This window comes from Ochotona curzoniae, unplaced genomic scaffold (genome assembly GCF_017591425.1).
Source record: "Ochotona curzoniae isolate NIBS_2020 unplaced genomic scaffold, NIBS_Ocur_1.0 contig_605, whole genome shotgun sequence".
Classification (NCBI taxonomy): Eukaryota; Metazoa; Chordata; class Mammalia; order Lagomorpha; family Ochotonidae; genus Ochotona; species Ochotona curzoniae.
The window spans coordinates 1,526,559-1,546,903 of record NW_024466491.1 but is presented as its reverse complement, the minus strand read 5'-3'; the positions used below and the strand labels follow the sequence as shown (position 1 = coordinate 1,546,903).

Genomic DNA, 20,345 nt, shown 5'->3' with positions numbered 1-20,345 from the left:
CAGCCAAGTACAAACAGGCCTTTGTTAGGCAAAGAAAAGTCTGTTCCTGGGCCTTTCCCGCGCGGTGGAGCAATGAACAGGAGAGGAGAGGCTCACAAATGGGAAAGACAAGCTGGGTAGCAGGGACAAAGGTTTTACACCCCCTCTGACGTGGGTGCTGGCATCAGCCCTGCTTGGGTCCTGATAGGACGAGGAATGTTGGCCTTTGTCCATCATCGGCCCGTATGTGGCCTTGGCTGCCTTTGGGGCGTGCCAGATCTCTGGCTGAGGTCACTGCGGTGTCCACCCACTTCCTGCAAGCGCGGTAACCATCAGATGCCACATCCATCAGTGGGTGATTCCTGCTGTGGCCACACCCTCCGTGGCACTCCTGGTACGGAGCAGCGGCGTGCACCTCCCACCCACGGATCTGGTCACATCTGGACATTGCAGCATTGAGTTTTGCATGCCTGCCCGAACAGGCCTTCTCTTGCTGTTTAGCCAGCAGCGAGAGCAACCATGAGGCCACTGGGCGTGCCTGACAGATCCATGACTGTTGGCCAGCATGACAGCAAGCTGCCCTGTCATCTGGCCAGGAGACACGTGGGCCTGGGACCTGGACGTGAACCCAAGGAAGGGAGAAGATGACCCTCACATAGCCTCTGTCTTCCCATGTCCCGTGGACTCCTCCCAGGGAAGCTGTGTCCAGGGGAGCCCACGGGAGGACTTGCGGGAGACCATGGTGTGGAAAAGGACCGGCGTGGTGGTTCAGGTCGGCCCTGTTTCCTGATTGACACGTGGAAGGACAGACGGACTGGTATGTGCCAGGCCAACCCGGCGGCTCCACTGCTGTTTCTGTCCACCCAACATGGAAGATTCCTTCCTGTGATCTGATGGATTGTAGAAGGTGCTTGGGCCTTCCTGAGCCCTAATTCGCAGGGCGGTCAGACCAGACTAGGCAGGGTTAATGCCAGTCATGGTGGGGGCCGCTTGGGGTCTTCCCTTTTCGCTGTTTGGCCCATTCTCTCACAACACCAGCAGGGAAAGCCTGGGCCTGCACCTGTACCCTCCTGAGGCCAGAAGCACCCTCCCGAGTCATCCTCTCTCCTCTCTCCCCCCCTTTCTTTTAAGATTTATTTTTATTTGAAAGTGAGATTTACAGAGAGAAGGCGACAGAGAGAAAGATCTTTCATCTGCTGGTTCACTCCCCAAGTGGCCACATGACCAGAGCTGAGCCAATCTGAAGCCAGGAGCCAAGAGCATCTTCCGGCTCTCCCACACAGATACAGGGTTCCCAAGGCTTTGGGCTGTCCTCCACTGTTTTCCCAGGCCACAAGCAGGGAGCTGGGTGGGAAGTGGAGCTGCTTAGAAACGTTGCCTAAATAAGGGAAATCCAAATTAAGACATCGATGAGGTACCACCTAACACCAGTAAGATTGGCCCACATAAACAAGAACACCAACGACACTTGCTGGCGAGGATGCTGGGAAAGGAGAACCCTACTTCACGCAGTGGAGCTGCAAGTTGGTACAGCCTTTATGGAAATCAGTCTGGAGAACACTCAAACAACTCAAAATCTGCATACCATATGACCCAGCAATAGCACTCCTAGGAATATATCCAAAACACCTGTTTCACAACAAACCAACATGCACCCCTATGTTCATAGCAGCACAATCAGTAATTGCAAAAACATGGAAGCAACCAAAATGCCCATCAGCAGAAGATTGGATAAGAAAGCTTTGGTTCATCTACTCCATGGAATACTACTCAGCTATTAAAAAAACAAAATGCAGTTCTTTGTGGCTAAATGGGCCCAACTGGAAACTATAATGCTAAGGGAAATGAGCGAATCCCAAAAGGTTAGATACCACATGTTTGCCTTGATTTAACCTGTAATTTTTGTTTGGTTGTTTGTTATTTTTTGAACCTGTCATTGATACTGTCTCAACCCAGATGTTTTGAAGAATTGAACTTGCATTATTTTTAACATATTGTTTACCCAATACTATGTCAATTAATTCCATAACATTGTATATTGATGCTGATGTTTTGTTGGGGCTTTTAACTGGCCGGAACTTTACTCTGTTAGCTCTACCTTCAGACCAGAGAAGGTCTCCCCAAGAGGCCACTGAACTTATCTGGACAATAAGATGCTGGACTTTATGCTAGGTATATGCTTGCAATGAAGGAATCTCAACTGAACTTGAACTGTGGTTATGCAGCAAGGTGGAGGAATCCACTATGGGGGGAGGGGTGTGGGAGGGGTGGGGGGAATCCCCAGTGCCTATAAAACTGTATCACATAATACAATGTTAATAACAATAAAAAAATAATAATTAAAAAAAAAAAGAAACATTGCCTATATGGAATATGACATTGCACAAGTTAGGTTAACCCACTGGTGCCTGACTGAGGTGATGAGGAAGCTGAATAAAGCCAAGTAAGGATATAGGATGAGCATTGCAAAGGGGATTGTGTTATTAATTACATGCATGGGGCATGTGGCCCTGGGGAAGATGCACTCCAGTGCACGGTGTGTGCTAAGGCCAAGGGAGACAGCATTCTGGCTGGGAGCGGCTCAGCATGGGCACAGGATGTGCCAGCCCTGGGTGGTCACAAGCACTGGATGTACTGGGATTGGGGACCCTGTGTGGATGAGGGAGGGGCCCTATGCGGGTGAAGGGTCCTGTGTGGGTGGGGGCTCCATGTGGCTGGGGGCCTTGTGTGAGTGGGCCCCTGTGTGAGTAGGGTTTTGGCTACACGCAGCAGAGGACCCAGACAAAGCACTGGCTGGTCGGCTGCTGCACTGAGCTCCAGCCAGGGGCAGGGTTGCTAACCCAGAGTCTCCCCGGTGCCAGCCAAGGCCTGGCCTTCAGATTGTCTGCCCTCAGGCCAGCCGCTCATGGGCACAAGACAGCTGCCTGAGCTCCGGACTTTACCCCAGAGGGAAGAGCTGGGTTGGAATGTGGATGACAGAGGCAGGATGGGGCATTGTCCTGTCGCCCCGGTGACCGCAGATCCATTTGGGTGCGGAGGGAGCAAGGACACAGGGTGTGGGGTGGTGGTCGTTGGCCCATGGGGGACCGCAACTTCTCCGAGGCTAGGCGTGCCTCGGGAGGCGGTCAGGATGAGGAGGTCTTGGGCCTGCAGACCCCTGTTTACAACAACCTGCGCTTTAGGGACTCGGCTGAGGGGGAGCTAGGGCACGAGGACCCCGAGGCAGAGGTGCCACCTGAGGAAGAGGCTGCCGAGGTCCAGGACGAGGCCTCCGAGGTCCAGGACGAGGTCCCCTCGGAGTCAGAGCATGCTCTGGAGAGAGACGCAGGGGACATTCCGGAAATGAGGTGGCCGGCATGGGTAGCCCCCGGCATGTGCTGGGGAGAGGAGGGACCCAGAGGGGGCCGGCAGTCCAGGTGGCACAGTCTGCGCTTGGAGACACCACCATTGCTCAGAAAGCCACATTCCCACTTCCAGGAGCCCAGGGGCCAGGGCCGTGGCAGGAGAGGGGCCAAGAAGTGGGCACCTGCTGGGGCCTAGAGGTGTTTTTGGGAGGGTATGGTGCCACAGAGAGCTTGGTGAGCTTTTCCTTGGCCGTTTCACTCAATAAATGGCTGCAGCAGCCAGGGTCTGGCCAGGAGCCAGGAGCTCCTCCTGGGTCCCCCCACTGCAGGTACATGCCCGTTACCTCTCCCTCCCTCTCCCAGTGTGAGGAGCAGGACCCCAAGCATCAGGGTGCCCTTCTAGTAGGCAGTGGGCAAGGGTGGCAGGCCTTCCCTGCAGCCCAGAGGGTGGGGGTGGCACTGCCTGCCCCAACACCCATTCTCCCAAAGCCGGCTGTCCATCACCCAGCGCTTCCCCCGCTCGTCTGTGGCACGGGGCAGGCGGCGCCGCTGCAGGCTCCTGGAGCTGGCAGAACCCAAGACAAACTGGCAAGTGCTGAAGGACAGGTGAGAGCCAGCCGAGCAGGGATGGGCCGCCGGCTTCCTTCCCGGTCTCCTGGTGCCGCTGCTGGGCAGTGAGCAAGGAGGACAGGTGGAGGGGGAGCCTGCGGCAGGGCCTGGTGGGACCGGGAGGAGCCGGAGAAGTCGTGAACCACTCGGGGGAACCAGCTCGAAGGGCAGTGGGGCTCGGACCTGTCTCGCCGCAGGAAGGGAGGCCGGTGTAGGGGCTATGCCTGGATCTCCCCATGCAAGCTGAACTTGCACTTCTGTCTCTACTGGTGAGTCTGTTGCCTTCCCACTCTGACTGCATGGGAGCAATGCGCGAGGCCAGGCCCTCCCCAGCAATTCCCCCTTCTCTACAGGTTTCCAGACAGAGGGGATCACACCATACACAAATATGAACCCTAACATCCAACTAAATCTCTAACCTCTGACCCCCATCCTAACTACATTTCTGAGTTTTCATGCTCCTCTTCGGGGCTTGAGATGCAATACAGACCCTAAAACTGCCACCCTAAACCTAACCCCGCCATTCTAACCCTACCATAACCCTAACCCTAAACTTAAATCAGTCACCTTAACCCCAACCCTAACCCTAACCTGTCATCTTAAGTCCTAACCTAGGGCTTTCGAAATGACCCTAACCCCTGAGCCCTCACTCGCGCTATAATTCTAAATGCCTAACACCCAACCCTATCCCTAATCTTGAACCCTCTCCTCCCCCTATATGTCTCACTTTGCCAACGTGCTCCTGCGTCCGCTGCTTGCCCTGGATTGCTGTCCTCCCTGGGAGTGGGGCAGTGGGGCAGTGGGGCAGTGAGGCAGTGGGGCAGTGGGCAGGGGGCCAGGCCCCTCCCTCATGCCGTTGCACTGTTGTAGGCCTTCCGTGTACTGGACCGAGCGCTTTCTTCAGGATACAACCCTCAGCATCACGGTGCCTGGTAAGAGGGGCCCCACTGTCCAGGCCTGGAGGGGGCCTCTACTCCGTACCCTGGCCCTACCTGCTGCACTCGCCACTGGCCTCCTGGGACTGGCGGGGCATAGGAGGGCATGCCAGCCTCCTCCTTAAAGGGAACCCCTCTAACCCAGAGCCAGAACTTCCTTGGCTCTGTGCCTTGGAGCCCCTTGCCTCGCCCAGTCTTCTAGAACTCTCCCCCCAGCCTCTGTCCCCTGAAGGTCCACAGGGGGGACCCAGAAGGAGGTTATGACTGGTCAGGGGACAGTGGCCTCTTGGGTCCTGCCCAGCTATGTCCACCCTGCATGTACAACGGGGCTTCTGGCCAGGGCTGCAGGGTATTGCATGCCAGCCAGCAGTGGCTTCACAGGCAGGAACTGAGGGGAGTGTCCAGGCCACACAGCCCTGCCTGGCTTTCCCCCACGTGCCCTGTCCCTCAGAGGTGTCTCCTCGAGTGGAAGAACTGGCCCGTCCCAAGAGGTTCTATTTGGAATACTACAACAACAACAGGTGGGAGCTTCTTTCCCCCCCCTCCCGCCAGCCCCCAGACCCCAGGGCTGAGCTGGACGGACCCCCAACCCCTCCCTACACACCACAGGGCTGAGCACATGTGCTCCCCCTTATCCTGGTCACCTACGCTGTCTGTGTCTTCAGGACCACTCCCGTCTGGCCAATTCCTCGCTCCACTTTGGAATGCCAAGCATCTAGGCGCCTGAAGGAGCTGGCCATTCCCAAGATGCGTAATAACATCTGGAGCATCAACATGTCCGAGGTAGGCGCTGGTTCAGGTTCTTTGCTTTCCTAGGCAGTGGGCAGGAGCTTCAGGGCACACCCGCCGGCCACAAGGGATGCACCCCACTGCAGCGACTCCTGATTTCAGGGTCTCCCCACCCCCACGGGGGGTTCCCATCCCTAGGTGTCCCAGGTGTCCCGCGCAGCACAGATGGCCATTCCCAGTTCACGGATCCTGCGGCTGGCCAAGCCCAGGGCCCCGGCCGTCCTGCTCACGGAGTGGGATCCCATGCCGAAACCCAAGCCGCGGGTGTCAGACTACGGCCGCCTCCTCAGCCTGGCCAGTAAGTGGTCCCTGCTATTCTTGCCCCGCTGCACATGGAGACGAGGGGCAGAGTCCCATCCACTGCACCTGCCATCTCTGTCATTCCCCTGGGCTGCCCCAGCGCCTGGAATGAACCCATCTGTGCCCTGAACCCCGTGGGAAACAGCCCCCCCACACTGGGTGCAGTGGGGTGATGGAGCAGCTGAGGGGGTCACAGGTACATATCTCTGGGGATGGATGCCATGGGGATACCGGTTATGGGGACTCTATAAAACCCAGAAACACGTGAGGAGAAAGAGAAGAAAAACCTTGGAAACCTGCACATGCATGCCTGCATGGGCACAGACAGCGACACCCAGTGGGCTCTGCACACACACCTGTGGGCTCAGCGACACCCAGCGGGCTCTGCACACACACCTGTGGGCTCAGCGACACCCAGCGGGCTCTGGACACACACCTGTGAGCTCAGCGACACCCACCACGCTCTGCACACACACCTGTGGGCTCAGCGACACCCAGCGGGCTCTGCACACACACCTGTGGGCTCAGCGACACCCACCACGCTCTGCACACACACCTGTGGGCTCAGCGACACCCACCACGCTCTGCCCCAAATGCACGTGTGGAAATACATACAGCAGCTCTGCATGTGCCATGGATGTGTGAGCCAGGTCACTCCTGTGCCCACCCTGTTCTTGCCCCCTTCCCCAGTCTCCTCCCAGCCTCTCCCCCGCTCTCCCCCAGAAGCATGGATCTCCCCCATCCCTCTCTCCTGTAATACCCCCATCTCCCACTCGGCAGCAGGAACATTCCTCTGGATTCCGCGCCCCCTCCTCTCTCCTGGTTGACCGTCCCTCCCCTGCTCATGATCCTGTCGGGCTAGCACCTCCCAGTCCCCCAGGGCACCCAGAGATGAGCGGGTGACAGGGCCTCTGTACAATCAGTTGCATGCAGCATCCAGGGGGTCAGAGACTCGGCAGGTTCTTTGCCATTTCCTGCTCCCCGCATTTGGCTGGCTGATTTGGGTCACCCCTTTGCCGGACACATTGGAAATGATCCCCCACTTCCGTCTTGCTTTGTCCTGGACGGGGTTTCTGCTTATGTGTTCACCAAACGACCTGTCCCCCAGTGTCCGTACACCCTTGAGACCGCTGCACGTGTGTGTGCCCAGCTCCTGTGTCATCGTGCGTACGGTGCCTGCCTTGCTCTGTCCTGCACTGGAGGTTCAGCTCCACCGTGACTATTGCTAATTCTGGGGGCTCTGTTCGGCAGGCGGGAAGGGTCCTGCAGACACTCTCAAGAGTGCTGTGAGACCTTTACATGGTCATTCTAGAACATTCCCATCACTCCAAAGAGTGCAGGCACCCTGGGCTCCGAGTGCCCATCCTGTCTTATGGAGTCCCTGCTCTGGCTATTTCCTGTCTGTGTGACCTCGTGTGGCTGTGTCCCCATGTGTGTGGTGTCCTAGACCCCCCATGGCACATGTGTGTGTCTGAGTCCATGTGTGTCCCCCTCCGCTGATGGACAAAGAAGGTACAGCCCCGGCGCCACCCCTCTCTCCTGCCCTTGCAGTGCCCAAGGTCCAGTCGGACAAGTGTGTGCCAGACCGGGACCCTCGCTGGGAGGTGCTGGACATCACCAAGCGGGCAGTGGCCAGCCCCAGGGTCATCGCTCTGGCCCAGCCCCGAGTGCGCAGATGCCTGAATGAAGGCTACGATCCCTACCGCATCTCCCCAGCCTCGCTGGTGGCTCAGGCATCCCCCCGCCTCCAAGAGCTGGCCACCCCTAAAACCATCGCCAAGAAAGTGTGACCGCCGGCCGACCTCCCACGGCCCCGTGCCCAGTAAACGCCCAGACGCACCCTCACCCGTGTTTGTTATTGCTCAAGCTGCCGGCAGGAGCAGGGACGAGGGGCCCCTGCACGTGCTGACACAATAACATTTATTTTTGCATCCAACCTGCCGCTTGTACAGGCCTCTTGCTTCCTGCCCACATCCGACCATCAGCTCTGCTCCTTGCTGGCGGCTTGGACCCACATGGCATGCTTGCCCACCTCCCACTTGGAATAATGGCTACAACAGCAACAACTTAACACCTCCCCTCCGACGCACAGCGGGGGTCAGCACAGCACCCCAGGGACCCAGCTGTGTCACTCCCACCTACCAGAAGTGGAGGCCAAGGACTGCTTGGGATGGGGAGAGGAATGGTCTCTGATAGAGTCCCCTGGTAGTTCTGTTAGAGAAGTAGAGAGAGAGAGAGGGAGGGAGACAGAGCGGATGAGGTTGAGAGGAACTGGGGTGGAGGGTGTCGGAGGGAAGGAGAAATAAAGAGAGAGAGAGAGAGAGGAAGGAAGAGGAAGAGAGGGAAGGGGTGGGAGAGAAGAAGAAAGAGGTGGAGGGGGGAGACAAAAAGATCTTCCTCTGTTGGTTGACTGCCCAGAGAGCCGCCCAGATAGAAGCGCAACAACTTACCCAAACCCAGGAGCCACCGTGCCGGTGCAGGGTCCAAAGGCCTTGGGCCAGCCTTCGCTGCTGGAAGCTGGGTGGGATGTGGAGCAGCTGGGATTCCAGCACTGCAGGGGACGGTCAGGAAAGCACTGACTCAGGAATGGACTGGGGAACATGGATCAGGGTGGACCGGGCGTCCTGTGTTCCCTGCGGAGTGGACTGGGGGGGGACCGGGTGCCCTGTGTTCCCTGCGGAGTGGACTGGGGGGGACCGGGTGCCCTGTGCTTTCAAAGAGGAGCAGCTCGGGGTACAGGGCATCCTGTGTTCCCATGCAGGGATGGACTTGGGTGACTGGGTGTCCTGTGTTTCCACACAGCACAGGGGTGGACTGGGGGACGGGGCGCCCTGCGTTCCCACTCGGGGTGGACTGAGGGACGGGGCGCCCTGCGTTCCCACTCGGGGTGGACTGGGGGGACGGGGTGTCCTGCGTTCCCACTCGGGGTGGACTGAGGGACGGGGCGTCTTGCATCCCCACAGACAGGGGTGGACTGGGGGGACGGGGCGTCCTGCATCCCCACAGACAGGGGTGGACTGGGGGGACGGGGCGTCCTGCATCCCCACAGACGGGGTGGACTGAGGGACGGGGCGTCCTGCATCCCCACAGACGGGGTGGACTGAGGGACGGGGCGCCCTGCGTTCCCACTCGGGGTGGACTGGGGGGACGGGGTGTCCTGCGTTCCCACTCGGGGTGGACTGAGGGACGGGGCGTCCTGCATCCCCACAGACAGGGGTGGACTGAGGGACGGGGCGTCCTGCATCCCCACAGACGGGGTGGACTGAGGGACGGGGCGTCCTGCGTTCCCACTCGGGGTGGACTGGGGGGACGGGGAGGACCGACCGGAACCCCGCGTTCTCACACAGCCGGAACCCCGCGTTCCCGGGCCTGCTGGTCCCTCGGGACCCGGAGCTGTCCGGCGCCGGGACCCGCCCCCCGCGGAAGCCCGCTGCGGCCCAGCCGGTCCCGCCTCCCGCTCCCTGCGCCCGGCCCGCCTGGGTCCCGCCTCCCCGGCACCGCAGCCAATGAGCACGCGGCGTCGCATCCGGGGATCCCGGCGCGGCTGCCGCCTCCCGCGCGCGCACGGCCATGGCGGAGGTGAGTGAGCGGGCCGGGGGAGGTAGCCCCCCACCCCGCGCGCCCGCGTCCTCGCTGCGCCGGGGCTGGCTTCGGCGGAGCCCTGGGGGCGGACAGTCCTGCCCCGGAGCTCCGAGGGCGCGCCTGGGGCGCCTCATCCACGCGGGGCCCAAGGGGCGCGGGGCTCGGTCGGCGGCCGCCCCCGGCCCCCTCCCCCCGGTGCCACATCGCCGGCTGCAGTGCGCAGGCGCGCTGGGAGGGGGGTGCCGAGAGGGCGGGGCGCTGGGGGTGCTCGGGGTTGGGGTGCTGGGGGCTCGGGGCTGGGGTGATCGGGGCTGGGGTGCTCGGGCTGGGGTGATCGGGGCTGGGGTGCTCGGGGCTCGGGGCTGGAGTGATCGGGGCTGGGGTGATCGGGCTGGATCGGGACTCAGGGCTGGGGGCGCTCGGGGCTGGGGGTGTGCGGGGCTCAGGGCTGGGGGTGCTCGGGGCTGGGGGTGCTCTGTGCTCGGGGCTTAGGGCTGGGGGTGCCCGGGGCTGGAGGCGCTCGGGGCTGGGAGTCTGCAGGTGCGCGGGGCTGGGGATTCTGCAGGTGTTCGGGGCTGGAGGTGCACGGGGTGGGGTGCTCGGGACTCAGGGCTGGAGGTGCTCGGGGCTCGGGGGCAGGTAGGGCGGGGGGCGGCACTCAGGGCTTGGGCTGCTGGCACGCGGGGCTCTGGATGGTTCTCTGCCAAGTTTGTGAGCATCGGGCCCTCCGGAGAGCCCTCGGGCTGGTGGGATCTGACAGGTCCAGGCTCGGAAGTTATTGAGACAAACTTGGCAGCTGCATGCCTTCAACCAAGGGCCTTGGTGGTTTTGGCGTGGCTGAGGGGCGGCGCCCTGGGGCAGCAGGGGCCAGGCCAGCCTGTGCACTGGTCACTCTGAGCCCCATGCAGGGCCTGGCCCACCTTACCACCCACTTCCTGCCTGTGCCAGGGGCAGAGCTTTCAGTGCTGGGGGGCGGGGGAAACCAAGGCTGTGTGGGCACAGATGTGTCATCTGGTCCTGTCCCCAAGTGCTGGCAACAGCTGTGCTGCCTGTCACCCCTAACTGGCAGTTGAGGGGTTTTCTGCGGAGCCAGCCACCCCCCTCCCCCAGCTATCCCTAGAGGCCACAGGTGGGCAGCTGCTGTGGGTGCTGAGCTGCCCGGAGCCCCAGTCCCTTCTGAAGTGGCCGGTTGGCTATGGTCATTCTGGGATCTTGGCACAGGGTCTGCCCTGGCAGCTGAATGTCGCTGCTGGTGCACGCTCTGTCTCTGCCCTTCCTCACCAGACAGGATGCTCCTTACCTCACATCACAGGATGGGGTGCCCCCTCATGTCCCCATGTCACAGGATGGGGTACCCCCATCCCACAGTTGGGGCAAACCCTGGGACAGCCACTGCTGGCTCTGCCTGCTGTTGGGGGGCCAGTGGAGCCCTGACCTGCTGCTGTGGGCATTCGAGGGGTGACCAGCAGATCCCTGGCTCTCTCTCTCTCGGACATGATCAAAACAGAAGGGCAGGAGACATGAGGACGGCGGCTTTCCCACCAGCGTGGAGCCGTGCCTGCTAGCCAGCCCTTGCCAGGGCAGTGGGCGCTCTGGGTTGGCTGCTGGAGAGCCACGCTGTGCCCTTTCCTGCACGTTCTCACCTGGCAGTTTGCACGTGTCCCTTGGGTCCTCCTGGACTGGCAGTGCCATGCGGACGGCACTGAAGAGACTGGCTCCCTCCCCTGGGCTGTAGGAAGTGGTCAGAGAGGAGCGAGATGGTGGGCAGCCCCGGAGGCCCGGGGGGGGGGGTGCTGTAGATGGCATTTCAGCACGGTTGGCAATAGATCTGTGGGGAGCAGTTCCCCAGGATGCGAGAGTTGTCACTGTCACCTCTGGTGGCTAGAATGTGGTTCCTCCCTGCCCACTGCTGAAAATCGGGGCCCTTGGTGGTGGTCATTGCTGGTGTGGACAGGGCTGGGATGGTGTGTGCACAGTTCCGGTCCACGGTATGAGGGGTCGGGACATGTGGGGGTGGCCTCGGGTGCCCATGACCACGGTGTGAGGGGTCGGGACATGTGAGGGTAGCCGTGGGTGCCCATGACCACGGTGTGAGGGGTCGGGACATGCGGGGGTGGCCGTGGGTGCCCATGACCATGGTGTGAGGGGTCGGGACATGCGGGGGTGGCCTCGGGTGCCCATGACCACGGTGTGAGGGGTCGGGACATGCGGGGGTGGCCGTGGGTGCCCGTGACTGTCCACTGTCCCGGTTCTTATAGAGACACTCACAGACAAGCCACACGTTGTACAATACATACATTTTGATGGTGCAACCAATGATTTTTGGTGTTTTTGCCGTCACGCAATTGTCCCCCCCGATTCTGGAACATTCTGTCATTTCAGAAATAATCCTCGTCCCCTGAGCAGTCACCTCTGTCCTCGTCCCGTACCCATCCCGTGGGTTCAGCTGTTCTGGGTTCAGCTGTTCCTGCCGCAGGAGCTGTGTGCTCTGCGTGACCCCTCATGGCCTCTCTCAGAGTGTAGGGTCCCCAGGGTCCCTCATGCCGTATCGAGTGTCAGGACCACTGGATTGCTCATTGGCAGCTTTTCAGGAAGGTTCTCCTGAGGTGTGAGCTGCAGTGGTATGTGCCTGCCCCATCCGGGCATCTTCGCCCGCAGACCTCGGGGTGCAAGGTGTCCGAGGGAGCTGGGCTGCCTGAGCTCTGGGCTGATTGTGCTAACCTGTCCCTCTTCCTCCACAGGCCTCCTCGCTGCGGAGGCTGAGCCCTGGCGTGGCCTCTCGCCTCTCCCCCGGCCTGTGCCCCAAGGAGCCTGCCTCGCAGGCAGCAGCAGGTACCTTCCGGCCCACTCTCCCTCCAGCTCCGTCTGCTGAAAGCCTCTGGGCCTGGTCGAGCTGTGGGCAGGGCCTGGTTCCCGATGGGGGTGTGTGGTTCAGTGGGCACGTTCTGCGAGCCCGGCAGAGGGCCAGAGTTGCTCTCTGGGCAGGTGCTGCCAGCGCTGTGGGGCGTGCCTGTCCTGAGACAGGTTCCAGTGTTGGTGCCGGGTGGGGGCCAGCTTGCCGGGGAGAAGCTGTTGCGTGGCCTGGCAGGGAGCACGCCTGGGTATTCTCTGAGCTGGCAGCTCGGCACTCAGTGGTGTCCAGCCCCCGACTTTGGACTGTCTCCTCACCCCCAGAGAAGGCAGTGTCATCTCTGTCCCCGTGGGGTGACTTCCCCCGTGTAGGCTCCTCTGCCTGCTCTTCCCCAGACCCTGCCCAGGGCCCCAGCCTCACACTTTTCAGATCTGTTTTACTTTTGTGCGAAGGGCACACTTGACAGAGAGAACTTCCATCTGCTGGCTTAGTCCCCAGATGGCTGCAACGGCTGGAGCTGAGCCGGTCAGAAACCAGTTCCATCTGGGTCTCCCCCGTGGTCGTGGGGGCTCAGTGCTTTGGGCCAACCTCCACTGCTTTCCCAGGCCACAAGCAGGGAGCTGGAAGAGAAGTGGAGCTACTGGGACATGAATTGATGCCCGTATGGGATGCTGGTGCCATGGGCTGAGGATTTAGCCTACCATGCAGTGGTGCCGGCCCCAGCCTCACCCTTATAAGGCCTGCAAGTTGGTGTTTAACACTTGACATGAGGACACTTAGGGACTGACAGTCAGCCCAGTTGTTTCTTGGGGAAGATTTTAGGTCTGGGGACAGTCACTGACCAGGGGCCCAAGTGGCATGGCCTCAGAGCAGCAGTGCTGGGGTGTGCAGAGAGCCAGGCATGGTGTAACTTAACCACGTGGCATGATGTGTTGTCTGAAGCCCCTTGTACAACTCTGTCTCCACGAGTTCTCTTGCCCTCTGCCCCTTCTAGTCCACCTGCTTCTCCTCAACCCTTGAAGCTTTCTGTGTATTCAAGCCTGGCCCTCAGGCTGCAGCTCCGTGACTCTGGTGTGGCGTGTGGCATGGCAGCCGCGCTCCTGGGCCGGTGGTGGTGTGTGTTCAGGCACTGCCTGCCCGCTGACTCCAGCTGGGTGGCGGCGGACTCAGGGGGTTGGATGTCCTTCACAGTGCTGTCCGTGGGCTCTGCCGACCCCCAGTTCAACCTCACGGAGATCTTGTCACAGAACTACAGCGTCCGCCAGGGCTGTGCCGAGGCCTCCCACTGCGTGGACGAGCCCGCAGAGGAAGTGGACAAGGACGCGGTATCCCAGGTAGTGTGTGCTGGGCCCTGGGGGAGGCAGAGGCGGGGCTGCTGTCCCAGGACTCAGATCCCCTGCACAGCAGGGCAGTGCCTGGGTCACAGGGCAGTGCCAGGGTCACAGGGCAATAGGGCAGTGCCGGGTCACAGGGCAGTGCCAGGGTCAAAGGGCAATAGGGCAGTGCCAGGGTCACAGGGCAGTGTTCGCTTGGGGCTGAGCTTTATCCTGTCTGCTGGGGATGCTGGTGAGTTCCCTCTCACAGCTTCTCTGATGGTTTTCAAAAGTACTGGGAATGAAACAATAATAATAATAATAATTACAGACTTGTCATCCACCTTCAAGTGGCAGCATCCCACATGGGTGCCTGCTCGTGTCCTGGTTGCTCCACTTCCCATCCGGTTCTCTGCTTACGGCCTGGGAAAGCAGTAGGTGGTGACCCAAGGCCTTGGGACCCTGCACATGTGTGGGAGACCCGGAGGCAGCTCCTGGCTCCTGGCTTCAGACTGGCAGCTGTTGGGGCCATTTGGGGAAGTTAGCCAGCGAATGCAAGCTCTTTTTTGTCTCTCTAAATCTGCCTTTGCAATCAAAAGAAATAAATGTATGTATCTAAAAGACAGAGTTCGAGATCTTTGACCCACTCTTTCATCTTTAGGCCCGTGGCTGGGCCGGGTCAGAGCAAGAGTAAGATGCTCGGTGTAGGCGCCTCCTGTGGGTGCAGGGGCCCGAGGACTCAGGCCATGGTTCGCTGCTGCTGCAGGTGTTAGCAGGGAGCTGGATGGGAGGTGTTAGCAGGGAACAGGGCTAGGGGTACCGGCTGCCCAGGACCCTGGTTAGAAGGAAGGGGACCCCCTCCCCAGAGCAGCCCCTCCTAACGGAGCCTTCCCTGTCCCCCATTCAGGGCAGTGACATGCCGCTGGATGAGCTGCTCGCCCTCTATGGCTATGAGGCCTCCGACCCCGTGTCAGAGCAGGAGAGCGAGGGCGCTGACGCGGCCCCCCACCTCCTGGACATGACCCTGGACAAGGTGAGCGCAGGGTGGGGGCACTTGGGGTTAGCGTGGCTCCTCGTGGGGGTCTGGAGCACGAGGTGGGGAATGTGGGAGTGCGGGGCGGAGCCGTGGGCATGCACGCGTCCGTCCTCAGCCCCGTGTGCATTTCCCCGCGTGTGCCTGGGCTGGGGGAGCCTTCCCCCCTCCACCCCCCCCGCACCCCAGTCTTGGTCTGTACCGTGGCCTAAGGCTGCCGCTGCACCGTTTTTGTGGTGCTGTCCTGAAGGCCGTCCTAACAAACTGCAAACTGTTCTTTGCTTTCTCGTCCAAAGGAGCAAATAGCGAAGGATTTGCTTTCAGGGGAAGAAGAGGAGGAGACGCACTCCTCCGCCGACGACCTCACCCCGTCTGTGACCTCGCACGCGGCCTCCGGGCTTTTCCCTCACCAGGGTGCGTGTAGGTGCCCCCCACCCCGCTCCCTGGCTCGGCCCTGGGCCGTGCTTCTGGGGAGCTGCACTGGAATGGGTATCGTGTTCCCACTGTGGATGGGGGGGGGCACCCCGGGCCGTAACTCCAAGTGGCTGCACCGGGAGGGGTGTGTTGGGTTCCTGCTGCCACCCTCACCCTGGCCATGGCCCCTGCGGACAGAGGCCACTGCTGGGCCCTGTGCCCGTCCATGCTCCGTTGCCTGTCTGGTATTGGGGGGGGGCGTTTACGGTGTGGGGGGACAGTAGCTGAAGGACAGAAAGTGCAGGCTGCAGGCAGTGGATGCCAGGAGCCGCTGCCCAGTGCCACCCATGGGCCTCACGCACTCTCTTCCCAAAGCCCGTTTCCTGGCCAATGCTGACGACAGAGAGCCTGCCTCCTCTGCCTCTTCAGACTCCGATGATGCCCTCCCTGCCAACAAGTGTAAGAAGGTGCGTGGCCGTGCTCACCTGCTTGGTTTTGGACCCTCTGAGTGGGCTGAGCTGTGTGGCTCCTGCCAGGCCCAGCTCTTCCTGCTCAGCCAGAGCACGCATGGTCTGACCTGCCCAACGCTCCGTCTCCCTCAGCCCTGGGCTGGGCTGCCTGTCTGTGGGGTTTGAGGACCCGGCTTTGCGTCTGGCTGGTCGCGCTCTTGGTACCCTAACCAGGCCGTCCGCTCTGCAGGAGATCATGGTGGGACCACAGTTCCAGGCCGACCTCAGCAGCCTGCACTTGACCCGGCACAGTGACAAGAGTACGTGGGGAGCCTGTGTGTGGCTACGTGGGCCAGGCTGCTGGGCCTTTGTCCCTCAGGAGAGTCCCAGGCGCCTCAGCCAGGCTGGGGCCTGCCAAGGTGCCAGGAGGGAGGAGACGGCCACTCTGCTGTCTGGGGGGCGATGGGTGCCCGTTCCTGCTCTGTCCCTCGGCCCCCAGCACCAGGTGCAGTCCGGGTGTGGGTTGTCCCCTGGAAGGGCGTCCCATCTCTTCGCCAGCTTCCTCCCCGTTTGTTGTCCCCCGACCGTGAGCCTGAACCGACCTGGGGCAGCTCGGGAGCAGGAAGCTGCCCAGCTGAGAAGGGCAGGCCAACTGGCGGTTGGAGGCAGTGCCCGCCCTCACCCTGGCCTCCCGCTGTGCACAGTCTACGAGAATGAGGACCAACTGCTCTGGGACCCTGGAGTCCTGCCGGAGACAGAGGTGGAGGAGTTCCTGTACCGGGCGGTGAAGAGGAGGTGGCAGGAGGTGGCCGGGCCTCAGCTCCCTGCCGGGGAGCCAGTGAGGGATAGCGAGCAGGTAGGAGTGACGGCGGTGTGGGTGTTCCTGACAGCCCTCCCTGAGACCCTGTAGACGCCCCCCCTGTTGGCCCCTTGGGTCAGCAGGTCCAGAGTGTGTCCCCCCACCCCCTGTACCTCCCCAGGCGCTGTACGAGCTGGTGAAATGCAGCTTCAACGTGGAGGAGGCTCTGCGGAGGTTGCGCTTCAACGTGAAGGTGATCCGAGGTGAGCTGTCCCAGCCTCCCCTTGCCTCCCCCAGCTCTGCCCTGGGCCTCCCCCTGCCCAGCTGACCGCGTCCTGGCCCCCTGCCCGCAGAGGGCCTGTGTGCCTGGAGCGAGGAGGAGTGCAGAAACTTCGAGCATGGCTTCCGTGTCCACGGGAAGAACTTCCACCTGATCCAGGCCAACAAGGTGAGGATGTCCCACCCTGGCCCTGGGGACCCTGTGCCGCCCACTCCCTGGGGACCCCGTGCCGGCCACTCCCTGGGGGCCCAGGGCCGGCCACTCCCTGGGGACCCCGTGCCGGCCACTCCCTGGGGGCCCAGGGCCTCCTGGCCACTGCCTGGTGGCCTTCTCGCCACCAGGTTGCTGCAGCTCCCACAAGGACAAAGCTGTGTTTGGGGGTGAACTCTGCTGTTGCTGCCCCTGTCCTGAATGGTCCCAGGTCATCTACTCTGGCCGTGTCTGCAGTGACCCCGCCAGAGTCGTGGCCCTCGGCCAGCCACCGTGCACTGGGCCCAGCGCTCACAGGGCTGCCCCCGTGCTCCGTGGCCCATGCTCTCACCTGAGGAAGGTGGGAGTGCCAGGTGGGCTCGGTCCCTGTGCCCACGGAGCCCTACGCTCCACGGCGCGTGCCACCGCCACACAGCAGCTCCAGGGTCCCAAGGCATGTGTGCCTTTGTGTCTAGAAGAGATGACGGTTCCTGCCAGGACCATCCTGGGACGAGTGGAGACTGAGCTGGCACAGCCATGCCCTGGGCCACGTGCCATGTGCTCCTGTGTGCCCAGGTCCATGTCAGGGTCCCACGGCCACCTGTGTGTGTCTCTGAGTGCTGTGTGTGGTTTAGCGTCTCTGTGCTAATTTGAGGTTTCCTCCAGTAGCGGCTTCCTGGCCTGGCCTGGGAGGAGGTGGGGCTGTCTGGGGTCTGGTGGTCGGGGACCCTCCTCCGCCAGCTCGCTGAGCAGTGGGTGTCGTGACCCCAGGTGCGCACCCGGTCGGTGGGGGAGTGTGTGGAATATTACTACCTGTGGAAGAAGTCGGAACGGTACGACTACTTTACCCAGCAGACACGCCTGGGCCGGAGGAAGTACGTCCCGTCTGGAACCACGTGCGTGCAGCGCAGCCGGGGCCGCCCCAGGGCCGGGCGGGTGTGTGGGCAGTGCGGGCATCCCTCCCAGCCGGGCAGCCACTGCCTGTTGCCCCTGCTGTTCATGCTGCCTGCTTCCTGTAGGGACCCAGACCAAGACTTGGATGGCAGTGACCCCGAGGGCCCTGGGCGTCCCCGCCCTGAGCAGGACCCGCTTGGCAGTGCCAATGTGCACACAGGTAAGGTCTGTGCCACCCTTGGCAGGGTCACAACCTGGGTGCCCACCCTCCCAGGTGCCCTGCTGGGACATTGGTCACCACCAGCGGGAGCGGGCACTTCTTGAGGAGTGTCTTCCAGCCACAGGACCTGGGGCACCGGGTGCTGTGCTGAGAGCAGCAGGGCCACATGCCCTCCGCCTGGGGCTGCTTCATTCTGTCTTAGCTTCAGGGGTATTGGGAAGGGGCCCGCTGGGTTAGGGCACGCTGGGCAGCCTGGGTGTTGTGTTTTTATGGAATGGGTGGGAATAGGAAGGGAGGGGTGTGCACCCTGAGCCAGGGCTGCTGGGGTCTCGGGTCCTCGGGGTTGCTGTTCATCTCTGGTCTCCCCTGCAGAGCTGGTGAGCGGGGACAGCAGCACGGCCACTGGCCTCCCGTCCCCGGAGCCAGGGCCCTGCTCATTGCCTCAACTGGAGGAACCCCCAGCTGTGCCCCTGCCCCGGAGGCCTCCAGCCCTGGGCGACACAACTTCGTACCCTGGAGCCGCAGCTGCCCCAGAGCCAGGTGCCAGCCCAAGACTGGCCGTGGACTTCACCCTGCCAGAGGAACTGCCCCTCCGGGCCAGTCACGTCAGCCTGAACGGAGGCCCCGAAGAGGCTGTGGCCCCTGCACAGGTAGCCTTGTCAGTCACCGATTTTGGACTCCTCGGCATTGGGGACGTCAACCCCTTCCTGGCTGGCCACCCAGCGTGCCCAGCCCCTGGGCTGCACTCAGAGGCCCTGTCACAGTGAGTACCCCCCCCCCCGGGCCCTGTACCCCAGCTGACACACCCCACAGTGAGACCCCCTCCAACCTGGGCCCCCAGACCCCAGCTGACACACCCCACAGTGAGACCCCCTCCAACCTGGGCCCCCAGACCCCAGCTGACACACACCACAGTGAAACCCCCTCCAACCTGGGTCCCCATACCCCAGCTGCACCCCACAATGAGAACCCCCCCCCATCTGGGCCCTGTTCCCCAGCTGACACACCCCCCAGTGAGGACCCACCCCGCCGAAGGAGGCTGTGGCCCTGCCCCCAGGCACCCCTGCTTTAGTTTGTTCTGCTCTGACTTTCGCCGGTTTCCTATGGGGCTCCACCAGGCTGCCAGAGTCCCAGGGCGTGCTGCCTGGGGACCCACTGAGGCAGAAACAGAGTTTGTCCTGGGGGATGAGGAGGGGACCTTCAGCCACGTGGGTGGGCTGACCCCGTCTCCTTGCTCTTTGCAGCTGTAATGTGATGACATGTTGATGGCTGGCTGCAGGCGGGAGCAGGGCCACGTGGACTCTTGTCAGTCTTGCCATTGCCATCTTGGGCTGCGGGCACCGCCTTTTCGGGGGTGAGGTGGTCGAGCAGCAGGCCCTCACCGCCCCCCACCCCCCCAGACTGGACCAGGGTCACATGGAGCCGGCAGTGCCCACCCGCCATGGGATCCAGTGTGAGGCTGGGTGTGTGGCCTGTCCCCTGGGACACGGGCGGAGCCCCCACTGCCCTCTCCAGCCAGCAGAAGATGGCATCGGCCCGCACCAGCAGCCCGTGCCCGGCGCATCTCCCCACCCCAGCCCAGGGCCTGGTGGGCAGCTGCTACTCAGTGCCAAATGCTGCGGGCACGGAGCCATATACCTCGCTGCCCGCCTGCCGCCGTCTCCACTTCAGGAAAAGCTGCACTTTACGCCCCCCTCTGCCTCCCCTCCTCCTCCCAGTTGTGAGGGGTCGGGGTCAGGGTCTGAGGATGCGGATGACCCTGCCCGTGCCCTGGCACCGAGGCAGGGAGCTTCGGCAGGTGCACCACCGAGGGCCCAACCAGCCCGCTCTGCCGACCTCATAGGTCTTCCTTGTGTCGGAAGCTTCCAGCCTCTGTCGTTCTGTTGATGTTTCTGTTTCTGTTGGAGTGGGGTCCTCTGGGGCAGGCAGCCCTCCGACCCATGTCACCAGGAATGGGGTTGTGCTGGACTTCCTGCACCCCCATCCCACCAAGGACTGCACTGTGAAGTGAGAACTGCCTTGACCCCCCCCCCCCGTTGCTGTTTTATTATTTATTAAAGTTGATTTGATGCCCAGGGCTGCCTGTGGTGGACTCGGTGTCTCTGGGGGCCCCTGCCCTGGTGAGCCCAGCACAGTTCCCGCAGGAGGTGACCACAGCAGGCCAGGGGAGGCAGCTGCGGGACAGAGAGAGGCACGGTCCAGCAGAAGCTTGCTGCATCCAAGGCCAACGGGAGAGGCTAGGCCCCTGTTGGGCCTGCAGAGTGGGCACCGTGGCGTGGGGACATGGAGGGCCTAAGCCTGTGCTGTGGCTGCAGCAGTGGGCACCGTGGGGTGGGGACGTGGAGGGGCTAGGCCTGTGCTGTGG

At 62.1% G+C, this 20,345-nt stretch overlaps 2 protein-coding genes across 3 annotated transcripts; both read left to right on the top strand.

Annotated features, from left to right (window-relative positions):
* The first annotated feature begins 3,057 nt into the window (after positions 1-3,057).
* Positions 3,058-7,873, top strand: THEG (theg spermatid protein). The gene is made up of 9 exons (XM_040990193.1): positions 3,058-3,326; positions 3,813-3,929; positions 4,130-4,201; positions 4,803-4,864; positions 5,319-5,388; positions 5,533-5,650; positions 5,795-5,954; positions 7,508-7,652; positions 7,687-7,873. Exons 1-9 carry the CDS (start codon positions 3,058-3,060, stop codon positions 7,871-7,873), a joined length of 1,200 nt encoding a protein of 399 aa, XP_040846127.1.
* A 1,640-nt stretch (positions 7,874-9,513) lies between these two features.
* On the top strand, positions 9,514-19,890 carry MIER2 (MIER family member 2). 2 transcript variants are annotated; one of them, XM_040990441.1, is made up of 14 exons: positions 9,514-9,535; positions 12,280-12,370; positions 13,581-13,723; positions 14,610-14,735; positions 15,032-15,149; positions 15,525-15,616; positions 15,849-15,918; positions 16,303-16,454; positions 16,579-16,660; positions 16,751-16,845; positions 17,638-17,762; positions 17,886-17,980; positions 18,353-18,743; positions 19,225-19,890. In XM_040990441.1, the coding sequence occupies exons 1-14, from the start codon at positions 9,527-9,529 to the stop codon at positions 19,244-19,246; spliced, it is 1,611 nt and encodes a 536-aa protein (XP_040846375.1). In that variant the 5' UTR covers positions 9,514-9,526; the 3' UTR covers positions 19,247-19,890. The 2 variants fall into 2 exon arrangements, with proteins under 2 accessions (XP_040846375.1, XP_040846374.1); XM_040990440.1 differs by having other exon boundaries at positions 15,032-15,155.
* The last annotated feature ends 455 nt before the right edge of the window (positions 19,891-20,345 follow it).

What these genes read in the sequence shown, in the direction of transcription:
- THEG (XM_040990193.1), top strand. Translation starts at nt 3,058, where the DNA reads ATGGGGGACCGCAACTTCTCCGAGGCTAGGCGTGCCTCGGGAGGCGGT. An exon ending in GGAGCATCAACATGTCCGAG is followed by an intron (nt 5,651 to 5,794) that starts GTAGGCGCTGGT and finishes TCCCATCCCTAG; the next exon opens with GTGTCCCAGGTGTCCCGCGC. An exon ending in TGCCTGAATGAAGGCTACGA is followed by an intron (nt 7,653 to 7,686) that starts TCCCTACCGCAT and finishes TCGCTGGTGGCT; the next exon opens with CAGGCATCCCCCCGCCTCCA.
- MIER2 (XM_040990440.1), top strand. An exon ending in TGCCTCGCAGGCAGCAGCAG is followed by an intron (nt 12,371 to 13,580) that starts GTACCTTCCGGC and finishes TGTCCTTCACAG; the next exon opens with TGCTGTCCGTGGGCTCTGCC. An exon ending in TACGTCCCGTCTGGAACCAC is followed by an intron (nt 17,763 to 17,885) that starts GTGCGTGCAGCG and finishes TGCTTCCTGTAG; the next exon opens with GGACCCAGACCAAGACTTGG.